The 22,121-nt window shown below is 38.7% G+C and overlaps 1 protein-coding gene across 1 annotated transcript in view; it reads right to left on the bottom strand.

Moving 5' to 3' along the window:
- Positions 1 to 22,121, bottom strand: part of MYRFL (myelin regulatory factor like) — a 169,331-nt gene that overhangs the window by 9,322 nt on the left and 137,888 nt on the right. Inside the window, exons 21-24 of the mRNA XM_069081439.1 lie at positions 13,684 to 13,746; positions 12,478 to 12,565; positions 8,439 to 8,513; positions 2,986 to 3,106 (exon numbers count right to left, since the gene is read on the bottom strand). Coding sequence (XP_068937540.1) covers positions 2,986 to 3,106; positions 8,439 to 8,513; positions 12,478 to 12,565; positions 13,684 to 13,746 — 347 coding nt within the window. The remainder of the gene's footprint in view (positions 1 to 2,985; positions 3,107 to 8,438; positions 8,514 to 12,477; positions 12,566 to 13,683; positions 13,747 to 22,121) is intronic.

Here is a 22,121-nt window from a genome sequence, read left to right as displayed (position 1 = left end):
AATCTCTGTGGAAGCATGAATCCACCCTCTGGGTCTAAGCTTCTCTAATTCAATGATCTCCTCTACTCCCCCAGCTTCTCCTTCTACCTCTTTATGGGTAACTCTTAACCCCAAGACACTTTTCTGACTTCTGTTCACTGATCAGCACTTCTCACTCACCATATCTGGGACAAAATTCATCCTTCCCTTCCCCAAACCAGAGGCTTTTCGTGATTGACCCACTTCTTTTAGTGCCGCCACCATTTAACGATGACCCAAGCTTGACACCATATTGTGACTTCTCCCTTTCACTCCCTTCTTCACTCCAATCAATGCTTCCTCTCAATTTATCTTATGCAATATTGGGCATAATTGATCTCCCTATCCTCTTCTAACCACCAATTATTTTTCAAAATACCATGAGATTGAGAAACAGTATAGCTTAGTAAACAGAGTTTGGAACTTGGAATAAGGAACACTTGAATTCAAAACCTGTGTGTGACTCTCCTAACTGATGTGACCATGGCCAAGTCACTTAAGTGCTCTAAGCTTCAGTCTTCCCATTTATAAAATGGGGAGAAGACTGTGAGTACCCCTCTTACTGGGCTATTGTGAGGCTCAAAAGAGATGGGTTATATAAAGCATTTCATTGAATTTAAAATACTTTGTGGATGTCTGTTTTTATTATTTTCCATGGACATCTCTTGTCCAAATGAACAGGCCCATGAACCAGGTCCAGATTCCTCAGCTTGATATTCAAGGCCCTCCACAATCAGGTTGCAGCCCATTTTTCCTGCCTCTTTTCTCAGTTTTTCTTCCTTTAGTATAATCTATTCACCAGCCAAGTTACAGTCCTTGCTGTGTATACTGAAAGGAAGTCCTCGTTTCCTTAGCCTTCAAGTATCTGAAGAGTTACTTAGACTCACCATTCCTTTTATTTTCCAATATCGGGGACTCACTAAATATCGCTCTTGGTGCTTCATAGGCGGCACAGTGGATCAAGTGAGACTAGGAAGACCCAAATTAAACTCTGACCTGAGACATTTACTAGCTGTGTGACCCTGGGACTTCTGTTTGCCTCAGTTTCCTCGTCTATAAAATGGGGAGAATTAGAATAGTACTTACCTCCCAGGAGGGTCATATGAGATGATAATTTTAAAGCATTTAGCACAGTGTTTGCCGCACAGTAAGAACTATATATAAATGTTAGTTATTATTATTTACTAGACATCTGATCGAATGTGAGCCAAGATGACTCATGTTTATATCAAATTCTGATTCTGTAATAAATTCCATGGTATGAAGAATGAGGTTCTAGCTATCAGAATTTTTCAGTCTCTGATTACAAGGATCCCAGTACATTGTCCAGAGAGAAAGGGATGGGCCTGGGTGTTGCCAAAAATGCACTAGTCAGTAGCCCAGATCCTCACTGCCAGACCCTATGGGCTTCCAGCTGCTTGTAATATGGTTCACTCCCTCCAGGGACTAACACACATATACAATACAGTAGCACACAAAGAAAAAGAGCCACTCTGGTTAGCAGAGTCCCCTGAGCTGCCACACAAAGGTCTCACCTGACTCCCTCACTCTCCCTTTCAGTAACATAGTCAGCTCTGGCTGGACAGGGCCGGATAAAGTAACACCAGCCCAGAAGCCTATGCCAGCTTCACTTTTATTAGATGCTAACTACAGGTAGCCTCAGAGGGGAAGAGATTTGTCAACCCAAATGCATACAATTTAGTTCAACAAAGTATTTATTAAACCTTGACTGTATGCAAGACAGCATGGAGAGAGAATCTCTGTCCCTGAAAAACTTTCATTCACAGGAGGAAGACAGTCCTAAAAATTAGGAAAATCAGAAACATCTTTCTTTAAGTGATACATGAGCTGCTCTTTGAAGGAAACTAAAGATCCCCAGAGTTGGAAGGGAAGGAAAAATGCACTCCATGGAAAGGGCACTGCCTCTGCCAAGATATAAAGGTGCAAGATGAAATGCCAAGTTTGGAGAACAGTTTGATTGGAATACACGAAGAGAAGGGGCACTGTTAAATGTTTCCCAAGCAGCTCTCCATCCCTAAAAACGAGTGCATGTGACCCACTTCTAAACTTAAACAGCATTATTAACATTTTCTCCATCAATTTCTCAAGTCTATACCAGAGGTGTCAACCATAAGCCAGATGGTGAACCAGATTAAAGCGTAATTTGGAAATATTTAACAAAATAAATAAAAATACAATAAAACATAGAAAACATTCCATTTTAAAAGTAAGTCAGCATATGGGGGAACTGATTAGCAGTCCCCTTTTCTACTTGAGTTTGACACCACTTGCCTAGACAATCAACAGAACAATAAATAAAACCCCAATCGGTAGGGTTTGCCAATTTAAGCTCAAACTGAAAATTTAACAATTGGCTTTTGAGCTGGTTTGAGTTGATTCCAGTATACTCCTGGAGTAATGTGAAATCAGCCTGGAAAGGTAGGTGGGAGTCAGATTGTAAAGGGATTTAAATGCCAAAGAGAAGTTTGTATCTTATCCTACAGGCAATAGGAACTCACTAATGCTATTTGAGCAAGGGAATGTCATGGATAAACCTGTCCTAGAGGACGATTATCTGGTAGCTGTGTGGAGGAGGAATGGGAAAGGGGACTTCAGGGACCTTGGCAACATTTGCTGTCTTCCTGCCCCACACACGTGCTGCTCAGCCTTCCTGATTTTGGTTACACTGGCGTGTTATTTTTGTTGTATATCTGTCTTGAGAGTTTAGCACTAGCACCATTCTTATAAAGTGAAATGGGTTTGGGAGGGTGGGGAGAGTGAAAAGGAAAAAGGGACGTGCCTTGCTTTTAAATCATTGTTGTTGTCTTTTTTAAAATTCTCTTAATAAGACACAAAGCCAGAGAGGACCTGGAGTGGACGTTGGGTGAGGAGGTGGGATTGGGGCCAGCAACAGGAAAAAAACTATTACACCCTCTTGAATGACAACAAAATACCAGACAGGATTACCTGTGTCGTCTCCTGGAAAACCTCCTGTTGGGTATAGATGCCATTTGCATCCCTTTTCCTATGGAAACATATATTTCCAAGGCTGACTTTGCACTGGAAGACAATCAGAGGCTCTGTTGTGCTTCAGGAAACAAAAGAGAGAAAGGGCAAATGGAAAAGCCGTCAGCAGTGGATACACCCTTGATTAGCACATGTTCTAATGGAAACATAACTTGGAAATAAATTCAAAGTGAACAATGGGCATCGGTCCCCTGGGCATCTGTCGGCTAAAATCTTCCAGGAGGAAGGCAATATGGTATAGCAGATCAGAGGAGCAAATATTTAGGACTAGAAGGGCCCTCAGAAATCATCTCTTCCAATAGCCTTATTTTGAAAATGAAGAAATCGAAGCCCATTTGGGCGGGTTTCACCCAATGGATGGCACAAATAAGACTTTAAGATCATCTGTCCACTTCCCCCCCTCTATGTTTATGCAGGAAGATATTAAAGCAGAGGGAAGTTGCATCATTACATTAGCTAGTAAGTGGACAAGCTGGGATTTGAATCCAGGTCCTCTGATACCACAATCAGGGTTCTTTCAGCTGCACTAGCTGCTAATTAGCTCTGTAACCTTGGATACGTGTGTTTACCTTCCTAAACCTGTACTCATTTTTAACATGAGGGGTTGAGCTCTAGCTAGGTGGCACAGTGGATAGAGTTCAGGTTCTGGAGTCAAGAGGACTAGCATTCAAATCTGACCTCAGATACTTACTAGCTGTGTGACCTTGGGCAAGTCATTTCATCTCTATTTTCCTTGGAGGTAGCTAGACGTCTAAATGACTCAGAATCGGGAAGACCTGAGTTCAAATTTGATCTCAGACATTTAGCAGCTGTGTGGCCCTGGGCAAGTCACTTAACCCTGTTTGTGCCAGTTTCTTCATCTATAAAATGAACAAACCACTCCAGTATCTTTGCCAAGGAAAACACCTTAGATAGCATTGGCGCACTATGGTCCATGGGGTCATGAAGAGTTGGACACAACCGAACAACGATGACAGCCTAAACTAACCCTCGCGACTCAGATGGCTACAACCCTACACCTCAACCCCAAAACACAGCATATCCAAGATGGATTCTAATATATTCTGAAGGTAAGATAATTTGGGGTTTTTTTAAGTCCAACATCTTAGGATAAGTTGCATGGAAAGAGTCAATCTTAAAGCCTAAAATAGAGAGAAAGAAACAACAAGAAAATGGGGGGAAGCCAAAGGGTGAGATTACATTATAAATTCTAAAGAACTGTCATCTAAAGGGGGAGGGGACAAACGATTATTAAGTGGCACGGTGCTACGTACGTTGCAAATATCTCATTCGAGACTCCCCCAAACCCTGTAAGGTAGGTGCCATTACAATCCCCATTTTACAGTTAAGGAAACTGAGGAAGACAGAGGTTAAGTAATGTGCTCAGGGTCACCTAGCTGCGTGAGGCCAGACGGGACCTCAGATCTTCCAGACTTCAGGTCTGGCACTTTTTTTTAAACTATATTTATTGCTGCCTCTTAAGAGGCAGTTAGATGGGGGCGGCTAGGTGGATAATAGAATAGAGCACTGGCCCTGGAGTCAGGAGGACCTGAGTTCAAATCCAGCTTCGGTCACGTAACACTTACTACCTGTATGACCTTGGGCAAGTCGCTTAACCCCAATTGCCCTACCCTCCTTGCTCCAAAAAGCAAAAAAAAAAAAGAAAAGAGAAGCAGTTACATGGCACAATGGATAGAGCATTGGACTTAGAATTGGAAATTCTGAGTTCAAATCCAGCCTCAGATACTTACTAGTTGTGTGATCCTAGACAAGTCATTTAATCTTTGTTTGCCTAGGAGTCAGTTAGATGGCACTAGATGAATAGAGCACTAGACTTACAATCAGGAAACCCTGAGGTCAAATTCTGCCTCAGATAATTACTAGCTAGCTGTATGACTTTGGGCAAGTCTTTTAACTAGTTTCCTCTGTAAAGAATGGAGATAATTATACCTACTTCCTGGCTTGTTGTGAGAATCAAATAAAGTAATATTTGCAAAGTGTTTTGTAAACCTTAAAGTGCTATGTGAATGTCAGTGATTATTAATAAAATAATTTATTAAAATAGTTACATAGCACTTACTATGTACCAGGCAGTGCGCTAAGTGCTTTACAATTTATATTTGTTTATAATAACTCATTACTATTATTATGGTACTGAAACTCCATCCAGTGATTGCATTTTTTCCAGAAACCATAAAGACAGAACATCTGCTTTGCTACCACACACTAGCCTATAGAGAGACTATTTGGAAGAAGCAAGACAACTCAAAGCAGATCTTTGCAGTGAAAGCTATGGAAAAATTGTCCATAGGAAGAGCTATGTAACTATGAGATTACATTCAGCCTGATAGGGGCAGAGTTCACTTTCAAAGCAGGGGAGGTCTTCATATTTCCCCCTAGGTCTATGATGGGGCAGGGAAGATCTTCCAATTCCCCATTCCTGGGGAAAAATAAAATACTAAGAAAATACTTAATAAAAATAATTTGCTTAAAAAAAAAAAAAACCTGGGTCTTTGATTTGGAGTCTAGCACTTCCTTCTGCCACATCTCACTAATATCTACCTCCTACCCATCCGGAGGAAAAGGAAGTACAGAGTGACAGTGGAAGCCAGGCAGTATAGTGGGTAGAGGGTCAGTCCTGCAGTTAAGATCTGAGATCAAATCTGGCCTCAGTTTTTCTCATCTATAAAACAGAGGTAATAATAGCATCTACCTGGTTATTGTGAGTATAAAATATTTGTTAAGTGCTTTTCAAAACTCAAAGTGTGATATAATTGCCACTCTTATTGTATTATTGTTATTATTAAAAATAGAAACAAGTAACCCTAAACCTTCGTTTTAATCAGTCGCTTAAAGTTCCTCCACCAAACCTTCTCAAAGCTAGTAATTAACCAATATGATTTGAGCTCCTCTCCCTCTCTTTTTCCATTTAAAACTTTCTAGCTCCTTTGGAATTAATAAGTAATAAAATGGATCAAAAGTAGACATTCATGGAAAGAAGGGAATCGCAGCACAATTCACAAACTGGAAATTTAGCCTTTTAGTAGCCAAAGCTATAGGAACAGTGTGGGCAGCCTAGTGTTGTCGAATGAGTATGATTTAGAGCTAGAAAGCATGAGTTCAAACCCTGGCTCTGTTACTGGCTGATCTGTTTCACTTTGGGCAAGTCATTCCATTCCATTCTTTGGGTTTCATTTTCCCCATATGTAAAATCAAGGGCTTAAATCTGTAAGGCCCTCCTGTCCTATATCCTGTGTGCTCCATATGGAGAAAAGAGGGAGCATTCTAGAGCCAGTCTGATAGTGTCTGCTACCTGTAACAAGAAAGCAAGACTTAGGAATATACAACCCTGAATTCAGGAGAACTTTAGCAGCATATGGTAAAATTTCAATATGTGCAGAAACCAGCCGAAGAAGTTAAAATATTAAGTGGCAGGGGACTTGTTTCAGTTCCTCTTCCAACATGGCAAACTTGGCAGGGGAGCTTCTGCCTGCTAACATTGGGATACCCTATGTAATTTGAATCTTTCCCTGTTGGTTGGGTCTGAGGGTTGGGGGGAGAGTAAGAGATAAGAGGAAAGGAGAAGAAAGGAATCCAAGGAAATAGATTTCTCTTTAATTAGGCTACTAAACACCCAAGCAAGGTAAACAATATAAGACAAGGTTTAGAGGAGTCTTTCAAGATAGAGAACAAATTAAGGCTTTTGATATCAAGCTGCTCTGAAGTCACAAAGAGAGAGAGTCTGACCCCAAGAGAGAATTTCAGGATGATTCAGAAAGAAGCATCCTCATTTAGCTTGGAGATAAAAACCAGGGGGAATGACAATTAACGTTTGAGAAATAATGAGAGAAGCAATCGGTCAAAAGAATATGAACAGATTGGTTTCAAAGGAAGAGACACAAATTGTTAGTGATCACTTCAAATGCTAAACCTCTCTAATCATCAAAGTGGTTCGGTTATTTCAGTCCTGTCCAACTCTTCATGATGCCATTTGGGGTTTTCTTGGCAAAGATACTGGAGAGGTTTGCCGTTTCCTTCTCCAGCGCCTTTTGAAGATGAGGAAACTCAGGGAAACAAGCTTAGGTGACTTGCCCAGGGTCACATTTCTAATAAGTGTCTCAGGCCAGCTTTGAATTCAGGAGAGGTAGGTGGAACAATAGATAGGACAATGAGTTCAAATCTGGCCTCAGACACTTCATAGCTGTGTGACCCTGGGCAAGTCACTTAACCTTGTTTGCCTCGGTTCCTCATTTGTAAAGTAAGCTGGAGAAGAAAATGACAAACCGCTCAAAGAACTTTGCCAAGAACACCACAAATGGGTTTATGAAGAGCAAGAAACAACTAAAAAGACTGAACAGCAACAACAAAACAACCCAACAGCAAAGTATGAATAATTCCTCGATCACTTTGATGGAATTATAGGGTGTTGGCCATTGGATTAAGACAACTGGTGAACACACAGAATTGCCGATGATTGCCTGAGAGTATCAATTATGCCTTCCATGGCCTAGATCAGGGGTAGAGAACTGGCCTTTTTCCTGAATCCAGATCCCATAAAGATTTGTTCTGTGAAGTTTGACTTCAGTCAAAAGGCTGCACTTGAGGACCTAGAGAGCCACCTGTGGCCTCAAGGCCACAGGTTCCCCACTCCTGGCTTAGGTAACAAGGCTGGTCCTGTTCTAAGGTATGCCCTGGGTTTGGTCTTCACCTCTTTCTTTATACTTCCACACCTGTTCCCTCCTTCCTCCCTCAGTGCCAATGATATCTTACAATCCATGGCAGTGTCCAGTAGAACAGAGAGGCCAGCTGCAGGGTTAAGTAGCAGTCAGAGAGAAGAGAATCTAGAACCTAGGACCGTGACCCTGCTTCTCAGGGAATGGCAGGCCTCAGATAAGAGACCCCTGAGGGTTAGAAGGAGCAGAACCAATGAACTTCCTACCCCATAACACAGATGAAGTTCCTCCCTTCTTACCTTGCCTGCTCCCCACAATCCTACTTTCTAGTTCAAAAACTGTAATCAAAGACATGATTGTCCATCCTCATAACTTCATTCATTCCTTCATTCTACTATGAGAGGGTTGACTGGCCACCGAGAGGTTAAGGGACTTCCCTAAGGGTCACATAGCTAGCACAAAGTGGGACTTCTATCTAGCATGACTACCTTAAAGATAGGTTTCCTTTATTCAAATCCAGCCTCAGACATTTAACACTCACTAGCCATGTGACCTTAGGCTAGTCATTTAACCCCAATTGCTCTCCAAAAAGCAAAATAAAAAAATTTTTTTAAAGAGATAGGTTTCCTTTATAGTTTTCCAAACTGCCTCTCATCATCCCTGTTTCCTGATGATAAAAATGGAGGTCACTGTCTGGGTCATACACCTATTGACACTTACTTGATCTCCAATGAAAACTTTACATTGGTAGGTGTGTGCTTGTTAACAGGAATACTGTACGTGTAACTTCCAGATCTGAATATGGAAAAGTAGAAAACAAAACCAAAAATACATCAAAACATGCAGGGGTATTTTCCAAAGATTCCTTATGACTAATTATATGCTAATTTTTAAAATACTGGACTAAGGCCCATTTTTTAATATCATCCATTGTTATATGTCCCAGAAACATGCCTGCTGGGTGTTTACAAAATCATTTCCTTTAGTCCCAACACAATGTATATCAGCAGAGTAAGTGGTACATTATAACTCAGAATAAAGATAATGGAAAAATCAAATTTACAGCCCAAATAACAGGAAATTATTTCATTATCTCCTAAGGACTTAGAGATTCTCCCAGAAAAATGAAGTAAAGCCTGCAAGTGAACACAGGAAAGAAGGGTTAGAAATCATAGATGCCAGTTCTCACGCCATAAATTCACACCCTCCTCCTGTTGAGAAACAGTAACAGGATATACTTACCAGATACTTCCAGAATCTGTTTCCACTGAGATTAGCATACCCATAATTCATGGCTCAGTGTTGGAAAAAATGGAAAAATGGAGTTGCTTGCCAATATGTTTGCGAAGGGCCTCCATCCCTCCCTTCTTTCATGCCATCCCCTTGGACTAGTAGAAGTATCCTTTGCTTCAGTTTCACAGTGTTGACCATTAAATACATTTCTCTAAAGGAAATTGTATTGTCTACCTGGATACCCCAAAAGAAGATGAAAATTTTCAAGAGAACAAGTGGAAAACTTTTGGCAGAGGGGTTTCTGGCCAAATTCTCAAATAGCCTGTTGTCTTTTATTGGCCAGCTTTTTAGCCTTATAAGTCTAACCAATTCCTAAGACTGTGGGACCACAAATTCAGTTATTCCTCTACTCCCAGCCATGCTACATCTTGGAGAAAAATACATGTGACCAAATGTCAGAGGCATTGAGGGAAATTTCAGAAGGTGCCCAAGATACTGGAGAGTTGGCAAGCCAAGCCCTTTTTAGTCACTCCTTTTTCTCTAGCACTGTTTTCCAGCTCTGAGACTTTCCCCTTATTGTAACTTAGACCAGAAGCATTTCCCCTATTCCTAGGGATCCATTAATTTATTCTACCCTTTCTACTTTTCCTTTTGCCTTGGCATTTTCAATTTCTAGTGCAATTACTTCTAATTCTACACTTTGCCAATTAGTGTCATCATCTAACATGGCAACTCTCATAGTAATTCCCTCTTCAAAGACAAGATAGTCCATATTTTAGGGGTTAGGGCCCACTTGCTGTATGGCATACATGTATATATGTATGTAAACATATGCATATGCAAACATATATGTTCATAGACATAGATAAACATGCACATGTACATAGGACCAGACCTATGATTTCACTGGTATGGAGAACTGTTGGTGAAGAACTTTTCTTCACCAATGCAGATCATTACCCTCTCTGTGACTTAAAGCCTTAAAAATAGATATGTTAATGATTAATCTTTAATGATGTTATAATACATAATTAATATCCATATTAATAATTTTGCAAACATTTGATATATAAATAATCACATGTTAACATGACTATAGTGCATATATTGTTATATTTACATAATTAGTGTATATATTATATTTATCTAATTTCTATATAGTTTTTTATTATATACTCATTAATATATGTAACACTAGCTAAACGTCATACTATCTAGAGTTTTTTTTAGTACATTTTTATAGTCCCTTCATAATCATCCTCAGGTTGACATAAAACCTGGCTTATCTTGATAAAGTCAACAAGCATTGATTTAGTAGCTAGGTACTAAACTAGGTGCTGGACATGCAAGACTGAAATGAAACAATCCCTGCCCTCAAGAAGGTTAAATTCTTTTTTTTTTTTGGAGGGGCAATTGGAGTTAAGTAACTTGCCCAAGGTAACATGAAGAAGTTTAAATTCTACTAAAGAAAAACAGCCCCACACGTAGATATTTATACACAAGTGCGAGGAAATTACGCCTAAGTTATCTCAAGGGTTTGTTGTTACAACCAGGGAGACAGAGAAAGGCTTTCTGGAGGAAGTTGCATCTGAGCTGTGTTTTAAAGGAAGGTAGAGATTGTACATGAAAAGGGGCATTCCAAGCATGGGTTGGCCTGTGCATGGGGAGAGAATAGGGAGAGGAGATGGCCAATGTGATGAGTGGCAAATAGGGCAGTTTACTTCAAATGGGATGTACACGATGGGAAAAATAAAATGATATCAGCCTAGAAAGTAGGTTGGGATCAGATTGTGAATGGGTTTAAAAGACAGACAGAGGAATTTGCATTTTATTCTGGAAGTCATAAGAAGCCACAGGACTTCTTGAGTAAAGTGATAGGGCTGGAATGGACCTTCAAGGAATACCAATTTAAAGAATGTATTCAGGAGAGGAGTTTCCAAAGGTAAGGAGACCAATTAGGAGGGGTGTGTGTGTGTGTATGTGTGTGTGTGTGTGTGTGTGTTTGTGTATGTGTGTGTGTGTGTGTTTGGTAAAGACATTTGGAAATCCAGCCTGAAAAGTTGGAAGCTAAACTTCATTAATTCTGTGTTTGAAAGTTTTTATGTTAAATTAAGAGTTTCGCCTGTCAAACAGAATCATTCCCAAGACTTACATTGTAATAAAAAGGAGAACATTTTAGCCAAAAGCCCATCATGGCCAATGCATATTCTCCATACAGTCAGATAACACATTTTCTATTGAGTGTACTGAGTAAAATAATTGGAAACAAAATAAATGGAGAAGGGTTCAAATAAATATAAGGCCTCACTGCCCTTTCAATTGAGAAAGAGATGAACCATCAGGGGAAAAAAGGTATAGAGAAAAAAGTGATAGCAAGCTGAGGAAAAAAATCAGATTGTGTATAAATAATAATTTTAACAGCAATTGAAAAATGCACTTTCCTCCCCCTCAGTCTGCTACTTTGTGCCTTCAATTTCCTGATGCAAACAGCTACTACCTATATCATCAGTGGGATATTGGCAATATAGTGTAAGTTGTAGGGAAAGATTCCACTGATAAAAAAAATTTTTTTGCAGCTGCTAAATTTTTTTCCTCCCAACAGAAAAGCTAAAATAAGCTATTTCAGCTATTAAAATAATGATCTCCCTTGTTATTAAAATATTTCAATGCTAGCCCCCTCATAACTCTGAGCCATCACTAACAATGTCTTTGCTGTCTGTAAAATTAATTAGTAAACCTGCTGGGCAGAGACCACATTTTATTCTCAGCTCTTTGTTGTTTGCACTCAAATGGTCAAAGCAAACAACAGGCCTTTCAGAAATGCCTCTGGACTGCAACACGTGAACTTCTTGTTAAACTTGGGGGGTGGGGTAGAAGGGAAGGGAGTGTTGGGGTATGCTCATGGGTTATAGAGAACTTCTTATCTGCTGCCTGTCATTACATTCTACGAAATGGGTTTGCAATAAAAAAGCAATATGAGCACAGACTGACTTTAAGAGGCACCTCTCCCTCTCTTTTTTGCAAAAGTCATCAGCTCCTTTGCAAAATTAAAAAAGGAAGTAGGGAAGGAAGGAAAGGGAAAAAGGAAAGAACGAAGGGGGGACGGGTAGGTGGCACAGTGAATAGAACACTGGCCCTGGAGTCAGGAGGACCTGAGTTCAAATTTGTCCTCAGACACTTAACACACAAAAAACTAGCTGTATGACCTTGGGCAAGTCTCTTAACCCCAATTGCCCTCCAAAAAAAAAAAAGAAAAGTAGGAAAAGTAGGAAGGGAGGGAGGAAGGGAGAGAAAAAGAAAGAGTAAAAAGAAAAAATGAAAAAAGAAAAGAAGGAAGGAAGATAGAAGGAAGGGAGGAAGAAAGGAGGGAAGGAAGAAAAAGAAGGAAGGAGTGAAATAAGGAAGAAAAGGAAGGAAAGAAAGAAAGAAAAAGGAAGAAAAAAAGGTCATCAAAGAAAGAAAAAAAAGTCACAATATTGGACAAACTGATGTGAGGAAATGGGATGAGAAGTAAAAGCTTACCCACCCACACTGGAGGCTTTTACTGCAGTAACGGTGGTCAATTTTGTGCTGAATTTCCATAATCTGAATGGAACTGATGGTTGTATCAATCCCTAAAAGCAAGAAAAAATGAGAATATGAGGCAAGGCTTTTAGGAAGGAAAAGGTAGCTTGAATTTCTACCTTCCTCCCACCCCTACTCCATTTCCAGAGACAATAAATTGAAAAGCAGGAGTTTCTAAGACAGATTTCCTTTATCCATTAAAATAAGGAGTTAAATTAAGCAAAGGGTCCCTTTGTCCCAGTGGGTACAAGGACTATACTCAAAAATCCAGGACTTAATAACCACCCTCTTTTTTTTATATCCCCGGTGATTTTCTTGATAAGGGATACTCTTTCTATCAGTGCAAATCAGCAACTCTTCTTAGAGCAGGGACTCATAACCTGCTATGTGTGAACTTTTTAAAATCAATATTCCAAGAACTGTGTTTCAATATAATTGGTTTCCTTTGAAATCCTATGCATTTTGTGGATCTTAAAGCATTCTTAGAAGAGGTTCACAGGCTTTCCCACACTGCCAAAGAGGTCCATACCACCAAAAGGGTTAAGACTGAGTTTCAGTCCTAGAGAGTTTCCTGGGTAACCAAGAAATTAAGTGACTTATCCAGGTCAACCAATATGTGTCAGAGACAGGCCCTGAACCCAAGTCTTCTTCACTTCAAGGCTCAGCTCTATCCATTGTCCCACACTGGCTTTCATAACCATTTTCCATAACATCTTTTCATCTCTGTCTAGGACATACGGTTCCTACTGAATTCACAAGGTCCATAGATTGAAAAAGACTGTGAGGAAGGTGCTGTGACCTGAACATTTATGCAAACTTGAAAATAAATACTAAGAGTTTGGTCAGGGAACTAGAAGTGGGTAAGGAATAAAAGAAAGCAATGATTTTCCAACTCATCCCAAATAAACAATGTTCTTCCCAGAAATCCAAGGATTTTTAAGGTTTCTAAGTCTTCACTAATGCCTAGGCTTGTATTAAATATACAAGATGGTACCCGATATGCAGCAGTACTAACAGCCTTCTAGACCTACTTTTGGCCCTAATATAAAGGAAGGTTATTAAAATATATTTTCCCAGACAGAGAGTAGTGTCCCCAACTCACTTCTACATTTAAACTTCTCATTGGGTATGACAACTTAAAGCACTTTGTTTGTAAATGAGGACTTACAGTCACTTTCCCAGTCAGCTTTAGTTAATGAGTCTTGTCCTGAGACTGCTTTGCTTCTGTGTCCTGGAATAGGAAGAAATTAGTTCTCAATACTCAGATCACTTCCAATGTATCACACATAAAGAAAACTCAGTGTTGGGTTCTGTTTGGGCTCTCCTTAAACTTTTCTGCTAAAAGGATCTCCTGGATCTCCTCATCCACTATCTAGAGAGAACCAGAAACAGGCCCCTTAGTTTATTTCTGAAAGGGAGACTTTTAAACTCTCATGAAGGCCCAAAGCCAGAGTAAGGGAACAAATCATATGCCCTGCACCTAGCTTATAGTGGTTGGTTGCTGTCTATTCTCAAAGAGGACCAAAATGACGTCACTATGTTGGAGTCTGTAATGGGAATGCAAATTTGGAAGACCTTCCCTGCCCCTAGGCTAAAGCGCACCTGAAGCCTGGGGTGGGAGGCTTGTTTTTCAGTAGATACTTTGATTGGCCAGTGGGTCAATAAGGTTGTTACATTCTCTGAGCCAGGAGAAGACTATATAAGCCCTGACGTGTAGCTTTGTTTTGGGGCTCACTTTGAGAAGTGTTCTGTGATTTGATCAGATGAAACTCTGGAAAGCCGTCGTCCAGAGCCCCCCGGCTTTGAAAGCCAGATATTGTTTGGTATGGATGTAATGGTTGGACAGTTTGGAAATCTGTCTACTTGATCTGTTTCTGTCTTGATAATTCTGTCTGTATATTCTGAAGTTCAGGGTGCTGACTTTTTCCCCTGAACAAGGTAAACGATATATGTCTGACTGATTAAAGTAAGCTTGTTAACCCATTTTGAGTTGCTTTCCTTTAACAAAGCAGATCCAAGAACCTGTGTTGGCAGACACCCTGGGGATGCTGGGGTGCTTGCTGCTACAGAGTCAAGGTGCAGTATGTCCAATTGTGGCTGATAAGACTGATCAGCATATGTAGGCACTTAATAAATGCTTGCTAATTGATTGGTTAGACTCTCCCACCAAAGTATTGTCTATAAAACAGAGTCCAGGGAACGAGGACCTTGATGCAAGTTCTTGTTATCATCCCAGTTTTTCCCTAGGTTCTATTTTCCTCATTCTTAGTGTCTGAGTCAAGGAAATTGAATGGGAAGATACAAATAAATTATTACCCTGATGGTACAATGATTAATCTTTTCACATGAAAATAGACAGTAGAGGGCTTCTAACTGGAGGAAAGGGAAAGGAAGAAGATTCCAATCTCTGATTTCATTGAAAGGAACTCACAGTGAGAAAACACCCTTCACCAATGCATATAGACATTGCTTCTATAACTTAGTTTTTCTTTTTTCTTTTTCTTTTTTGCTTTTTGGGGGGGAAATTGGGGTTAAGTGACTTGCCCAGGGTCACAGGGCTAGTTTTTGTGTTAAGTTCCACTGCCTCTTGTAGCCTAAATTGGAGGGAATAAATAAGCAAACAAATAATGAGGCTAACCAGGCAGCAGAATGGTGGGGACAATGGAAGGAGATGAGTAAGTTTATAATTTTTTTTGGCAAAGTTATCAAAGATTGTGCTGAAATAGAGGCTGCATGGGCTGCCATAGTGTTGACTTGGGGCCAGGAAAACTAAGTTGAAATTCTACTTCATCTATGTATTAACTGTGTGACCATGAACAAATTGCCCTGAGAGCCTTAGTTCTCTTATCTTTAAAATAGGGGTAAAATGCTTATACAGATTCACAGAGATACTGTCAAAGAAGAGGCGATGTGAATGTCAGTCATTATCATTGAAGTTGTTTGTTACTATCAAGGTTTCTCTTGCACTAGGGGTACCTAAGACATTGCCTAGTGATCAGTCTATTTCCTCTCTTGTCATATATTTCTTCAAAAATATCTTTTATCCTGCTTTTCTGAGGATGTCTTTCTTTGGAAACATGTCGCTGAGTACTCACATTCACCATGCTCACATTCACATATTCACTCTAATATCCTTTGGGTCACCCACAGTTTTAATTCTATGAGATTCCATTCTTTTTTGGAGGGGGGAAGGCAAGGCAATTGGAGTTAAGTGACTTGCCCAAGGTCACACGGCTAGTAAGTGTTAAGTGTCTGAGGCCAGATTTGAACTCAGGACCTCCTAATTCCAGGACCGGTGCTCTGTTCACTGTGCCACCTAGCCGCCCCGAGATTTCATTCTTTACAATTATATAGAATCACCAGTCACATATTAATGTCAAAAAGATGTCTCACATCCTTTTAGAGAGGTGGTATCATTCAGTAACACAGTTGGTCAATAAACATTTATTAAGCTTCTGCTATATACCAGACACTGTCGACAATAAGTACAAAGACATATATTTTTGGACATGGCCATTGGGTGGATTCATTTTGCTTTACTATGATAATCTATTTGAAAGGATTTTTTCCCCTTTCTTTCTCTGTTCATTGGGAAAGGAGGTTCAGGGCTAGGAAGATGTTAGCAATAGTGATACCAAGAAAAAACGGCCACAGAAACATTTTTTTTTAAAGGCACAGATGAGAATAAAAGGAAACATTGACAAGCAGGACCATTTTGAAAGTCATGTGCGGAATTTATTATATGCTTTTTAAAAAATTCATTTTGAACTTAAATACATAGACAAAAAAGAACACTTCTGTGCACATAGCACAATATAAAAAGAAGATTCACTATAAAATGATAACTTTACATTGTATGATATATAATTTTTTTGAAAAACTATATAACAAGTACTACACATTGTTTTCAAAGCTACTCTACTTTCTATGCTTCCTTCTAATTTTTTTAAATTCTCTGCTGTGCACTTTTTATACTTTTTCCCTCCCTTCCCAGACCACCCTAGAGATACTACCATTAGACACACACACACACATGCACACGCGCACACAATACTATACCTACTTCTATTTATCGGATCTTTCTCTGGAGGCAGATAGCGTCTTCTGTGATAGGTCTTTTGTAGTTAATTTGAGTGTTTATTATGTGCTTTTAAAAAAAGCAAGCAGTGTGAAATGGTAATTCATGATTTTATATAGAGCCCTCTCTGTTTTTCTGTGGGTATGAAAATGCTCTTTAGAATGTTTAAGTTCAGAATTTAAAAAAAGATAAAATTAGGGGGAAAAAAGTTAGGTCTTTGTTTCAGGGAGAAATTGAGGTTATTAAAAGCACAGTAAAATTTTCTAAATTTAATCAAACCAGGTGGCAAGGTGGCGCAGTGAGTAACGTGCCGGCCCTGGAGTCAGGAGGACCCGAATTCAGTTCTAGCCTCAGACACTTAACACACACACACAAAAACTAGCCGTGTAACTTTGGGCAAGTTACTTAACCCCAATTGCCCTCCAAAAAATAAAAAATCAAAAATAAATTCAATCAAATCCCATCACCTTCTCCCATTCAATTTTGAGACATTGTAATTTCTCCAAGATATTGGTACTTATGTGTTCACTTTGTTTGTTTGGCTCATAGGTATTCTTTATCCACTTGGTCTTTCCTTTAACAATTTCATAATTAGACCAACTCTTTTGAGTGATTATGGATCTCATTTATAAGGCTATGTTAAGTTCTGAGTTTCAAAGTAATTAGCATGAAATCACTAGCATTTAATAGACATCCACATTTAGAAGGAATTCTTCTATGAGGATTTTGTCTTGAACATACTTTGTAACAGTGGGAAACACCTTGAGTGAGCATATGCCTCCTGTTTTCTCCTTCATTTGATATTTCTAATCAGAATGTTTTCAGACAGAGATATTGTTGTTTTAACATTTTACACAGATATGTTCAGCTTGGGCCCAGTGGGAAGAAGTAGGATCAATAGAAAATCCCCACGTGGAAACAGATTTTAGCTGTGTTTCAGGAAAAGTATATTAACAATCAGAACTGTCTAAAACTGGATGGACCAAAGGGAAAGAGGTAACAAATGGAAAAGGTGGTCAGGGAGGAAAGAGAGAGAGCTGGTGAGAACAGAAACACCTGAAAAAAGAATTAAAGTAATTGAAGGAACATAATACTGTGTTGATAGCAGAAGAGGGGGAAAAAATCATAACTTGAGCAAACTCCAACATGAGACACAGATGAAGAAAAATAGAAACCTAACTCTTTTAACTTTAAATGTGAGTGGATTAAATAATCCAATAAAATGAAAAAGAGTTTCAGATTGTATAAGAAAACAAAACCCTACAATCTGCCGTTTACAAGGAAAACATTTAAACAACAAATCCATACATAAAATAATACTGAGGGGATGGATAAAAATTTACTAGGCATCAAGTGAATTCAAGAAAGTAGAAGTTGCAATCATGCTATCTGACACAGCAAAAACAAACATTCAAGAAATTAAAAGGGATAAACAAGGAAATTATATTATGCTGAGAGGAACCATAGACAACAAATACCAGTAATAAATTTAAGCAATCCAAATGCCTAAGCATCCATATTCATAAAGGAAATATTATTTGAGCTTCAAGAAGACATAATACAATAGTGACAGGAGACTTCAATAACACACTCTCAGTTTTGGAAAAGTCTAACAGAAAGAAAAAATATGGAACTGAAAACAGAATTAGTTAACTCAAAGGGTAGGGAGTTTCCTATCACTGGAGTGCTTCAAGTGGACACCGGATATTGTACAGGGGAATCTCATTTATGTATGTGTATTGGAACAGATCTCAGAATTCTAGAACTGGAAGGGGCCTTAGCAACAATCTAGTCCAACCCCCTTGATTTTACATATGAGAAAACTGAGGCCCAGAGATGCTAAGTAATTTCCTCAAGGTATTAAGTAGCAGAATTAGAATTTCAGTCCAGGTCCTCTGGCTCCAAATTGAAAACCCTTTCCACCATCCCATATTACCTAATCAAATAATCTCTCGAGTTTCATTTAACTCTGAGATTCCATGACACAAATTGTGGCTGACAATCTCTGAAAATTTCTATTTATAGACATACACATTCTTGCAATGAAAGACTGAAAAATAATGTCTAAAAGTTATTTAACAGAAAAGAGCACTGATTCTTCTCTTTCTTACAATAATATATCTTTTTATGTTGCAGTATTATCTCATAATGAATTAATATTTAACTTTATACAATTTTTTTCTGCTTAAATAGCCTTTAAACCTCTGAAAGGCATCCTCTGCAAAACCTAGCAAAGTGCCTTGTAAATAATAAGTTATAACAAATGCAACAAAAACCATCCCCTCAAAACCCAACCATGTCATGAGCTGAGAGGCCAAAAGCAAACTTGGGAAATACAAGTCATGGTGATGCATAGCAGGATCATCATGTGCTCTGAGACCATTATAGTGGTAGTGCAAGCCTGGCAAAAATTCTGAAATTCTGGCCAATTAGGCTTTAGCAACACCACTGATTGGGTTAGTATCTTTAACTAATATGATAAAAGCTTCCCATGAATCTAAGAAATAAATAGGGTGGAATAAATGTGTAGGCTGGTCCAATACAAAATTATCATGATGATTACCTTGATGTGAAGGGCACCCCTTCACATTCTGGTGCCACAAGAAGACAAGCGGTAAATCAGAACAAATCAGAAATGCCAGTATTCCTCCTGCTAGAAATGCTTAGATGCAGGTGGTACTAATAGCTAAAGTGGTCAAACCATCCATGCACACAAAATAGACTGAAGATAGGAATGCTTTTGTTATATTCCAGTATATCACCTTAAGAAGACTGTAGACTAATCTCCCCATTCACAGGTGAGGATTTCCTAATGCTTTTAGCAAATGGTACCATTAGTTCCAAGATGCACAACAACATACTACTGGCTAAGAAAGGATAATTATAATAAATAACTTCATTCCTGAGTCTAGATTAAATGAAATAAGAGCTGAAATTGATAAGCTGCTGAGATTTGAAGAGGAAAAAGATTTTTTTTAAAAGACTGAGGCAATAGGAAAGGGAGCCTGCTGGAAAAGCTAATGCCAGGACAGGCAAACAAAAAGGAAACTTCCCAGTATGATCCTAGATAGGCCAGGGCAGCTAGAGCAGAAATCACTCATAAAAAAGCCCCGAGTTGGCCGAAAACCCACAGAATGGATTCAATGGGGAGTAGTAGCAATGCATCCATGTGTAGCAATATTTGTAGAAAGGCTCTCCAGGGCCAAGGACTCTGAGGTTTGTAGAACTCTGTCCTGAGATGCTATTAGAAGGTCATGAATATCAAAGGAGTTCTGAATCTTAAAGACCAAGGGGCACCTAAAACCTACTAGTACTCTTAGAATAAATATACCTTGGGAGATGGCAGTGATTATGGCAACACAAGTGACCTAGACAGAGATCAAGCTGGACCAACCACCTTACCCAAAAGCCCAATGGAGTGTGGCCCTAGTATAAAGTCCCAATTCTAGAACTAAAGCTGAAGATATGAGTAAACAGAAGAAGGCAATGACCACCTTAAAGAATTATTATAGCTCCGGAAAGACCCAAAAATCCATCCTGGAAGAAAATGCAACTGAAAGCAAAGATGAAAGGAAAAATGAATTTTCTACAAAGACTACAAAAATACCTAAAAAAAAGCATAAAATTAAAAAAAAGAAATACAAGCTCTAGAGGAAAGAAATAGAAATGGACTAAAACAACTCAGAATAGAAAGTAGATATTCTAAGCCATTTTGTGGACTCTCTGAAAATAATAATAAATAAAGCAATTCAATGATTTTAAGAAATTCAAGGTACCCCAAAAGTCTTAGAGTAGTTTTAAGTCTTAATAAAGTTGACCCTATATATTAGTGCAAAATTTTAAAAACTGAAAAAGAAATAGAAGAAAATGTAAGATGTCTGATATAAAAAATAATTGAACTAGAAAACAATTTGAGAGAGAACTTTAAAATTATTGGACTTCCTAAAAAAACATAATTTTTTTGAAAGTCTTGATACTTTATTTCAAGAAATCATAAATGAAAATGACATAGATCTATTAAAACCAGAGGTCAAACTAAAGAAAGACTCCACGAATCATCTGAAAGAAACCTCAAAAGGAAAAGTACCAAGAACATCATAGACAAAAGTCAGATTTTCTAGGTCAAAGAAAAAAGTACCATAAGTATCTAGAACAAAAGATTTCAAGTACCAAGGAACAATCATCAGAATCAAATAAAATTGGGCATCTTCTACAATAAATAAGAAATTCTGGAATGTATTTGGAATATTCCAAAAGGTAAAATATATAGGCTTATCCCTAAAAATATCTTACTTCAATAGTGTCCTCCAGGGAATAATATAGACCTTCAATAGAATATAGGACTTTCAAGCTTTTCTGATGAAAAGACCAGAGCTGAGTAGAAACTTTGAAATACAAACACAAGAGAAAATGAAAAGGAATTACAAAATTAAAAGGGAAATTTATTTTAAGAACTGATGATGATAAAGTTCCTCGAATGCTAGGCACTGGGAATACAAGCACAGAACATGAAATAATCCAATAACAATAATAACTAGTATATACCTAGCAAAACATAAAGATAGCTAGAATTCCACATCAGAAGTTCACAATTTTTAATGAATTGATAAGTGTTAATCCATATCACAAATATGAACCTCAAAATATCCTGGAGAATTCAACCAATAAACTGTCCTCAAATCAAAATATTATCTGACTGAACAGCAATTTAATTAGATTGATTGAACTGTACAGGTGCACAATTAATTGTTTAGACACAACAATGATCCATAAAAACTTAAGAATAGCATTTTTCAGAGATGTTCCCTACCAAACACTAATAAGCTTACAACTGTACTAAATCAAAGGTTTCCAAAATAGAGAAACCCAGCTAAAGTGATCAGAATCATGTGTCATCCTATCTGGGAGTTATACCTAGGATGCTTCTAGTCAGTAGACAAAGGATGAGCTTAGATTGAAATCCTTTGATTCAATGACAAAAGCAGCTATTTTATCTACCTGTGCAAGAGTATGTAGAATATTAAATATAAAAAAAGTTAATAGTAGCTTCCCTGCTACTGTCCATCTCATGCCTACTCTCTCTCTAGCTCTGATCCCTCCCTGGGCTCCCTTTACTCTGGTCCTCTGGGCTGCTGAAAAGGGAGCATTTGATCATCATTAGCCTAGACCAGATCTATGGCCCATGTTCATACCCCCTTTCTACCCCTTGCTCTGAGGACAGCACTGAAAGCCATACTACTGTAGAGGGGAATGAATATAAAAACTGAGATTTCAGGGGAAAATAAGTCTTTTCCTTCCCCAGATAAAGAAACATGTGAGGCCAAAGAAACAGAGTAATAGGGTTGTGTCAACAAAAGCCCCTTAGATTGCGGTGGGTAAGATTCTCCTAGGGCAGGGTGGGGAACCTGCCACCTTGAGGCCACCTGTGGCCCTCTAGGTCTTCTGTGGCCCTTTGACTGAATCCAAACTTCAAAAGTCACATGTGACCTCAAGGCTGCAGGTTCTCCACCCCTGTCCTAGGCTTTTCC

This window comes from Petaurus breviceps, unplaced genomic scaffold, assembly GCF_028583685.1.
Source record: "Petaurus breviceps papuanus isolate PSGF00001 unplaced genomic scaffold, PetGlider_PUasm1.0 154, whole genome shotgun sequence".
Classification (NCBI taxonomy): domain Eukaryota; kingdom Metazoa; phylum Chordata; class Mammalia; order Diprotodontia; family Petauridae; genus Petaurus; species Petaurus breviceps.
This window is presented reverse-complemented; position numbering and strand designations above follow the sequence as displayed.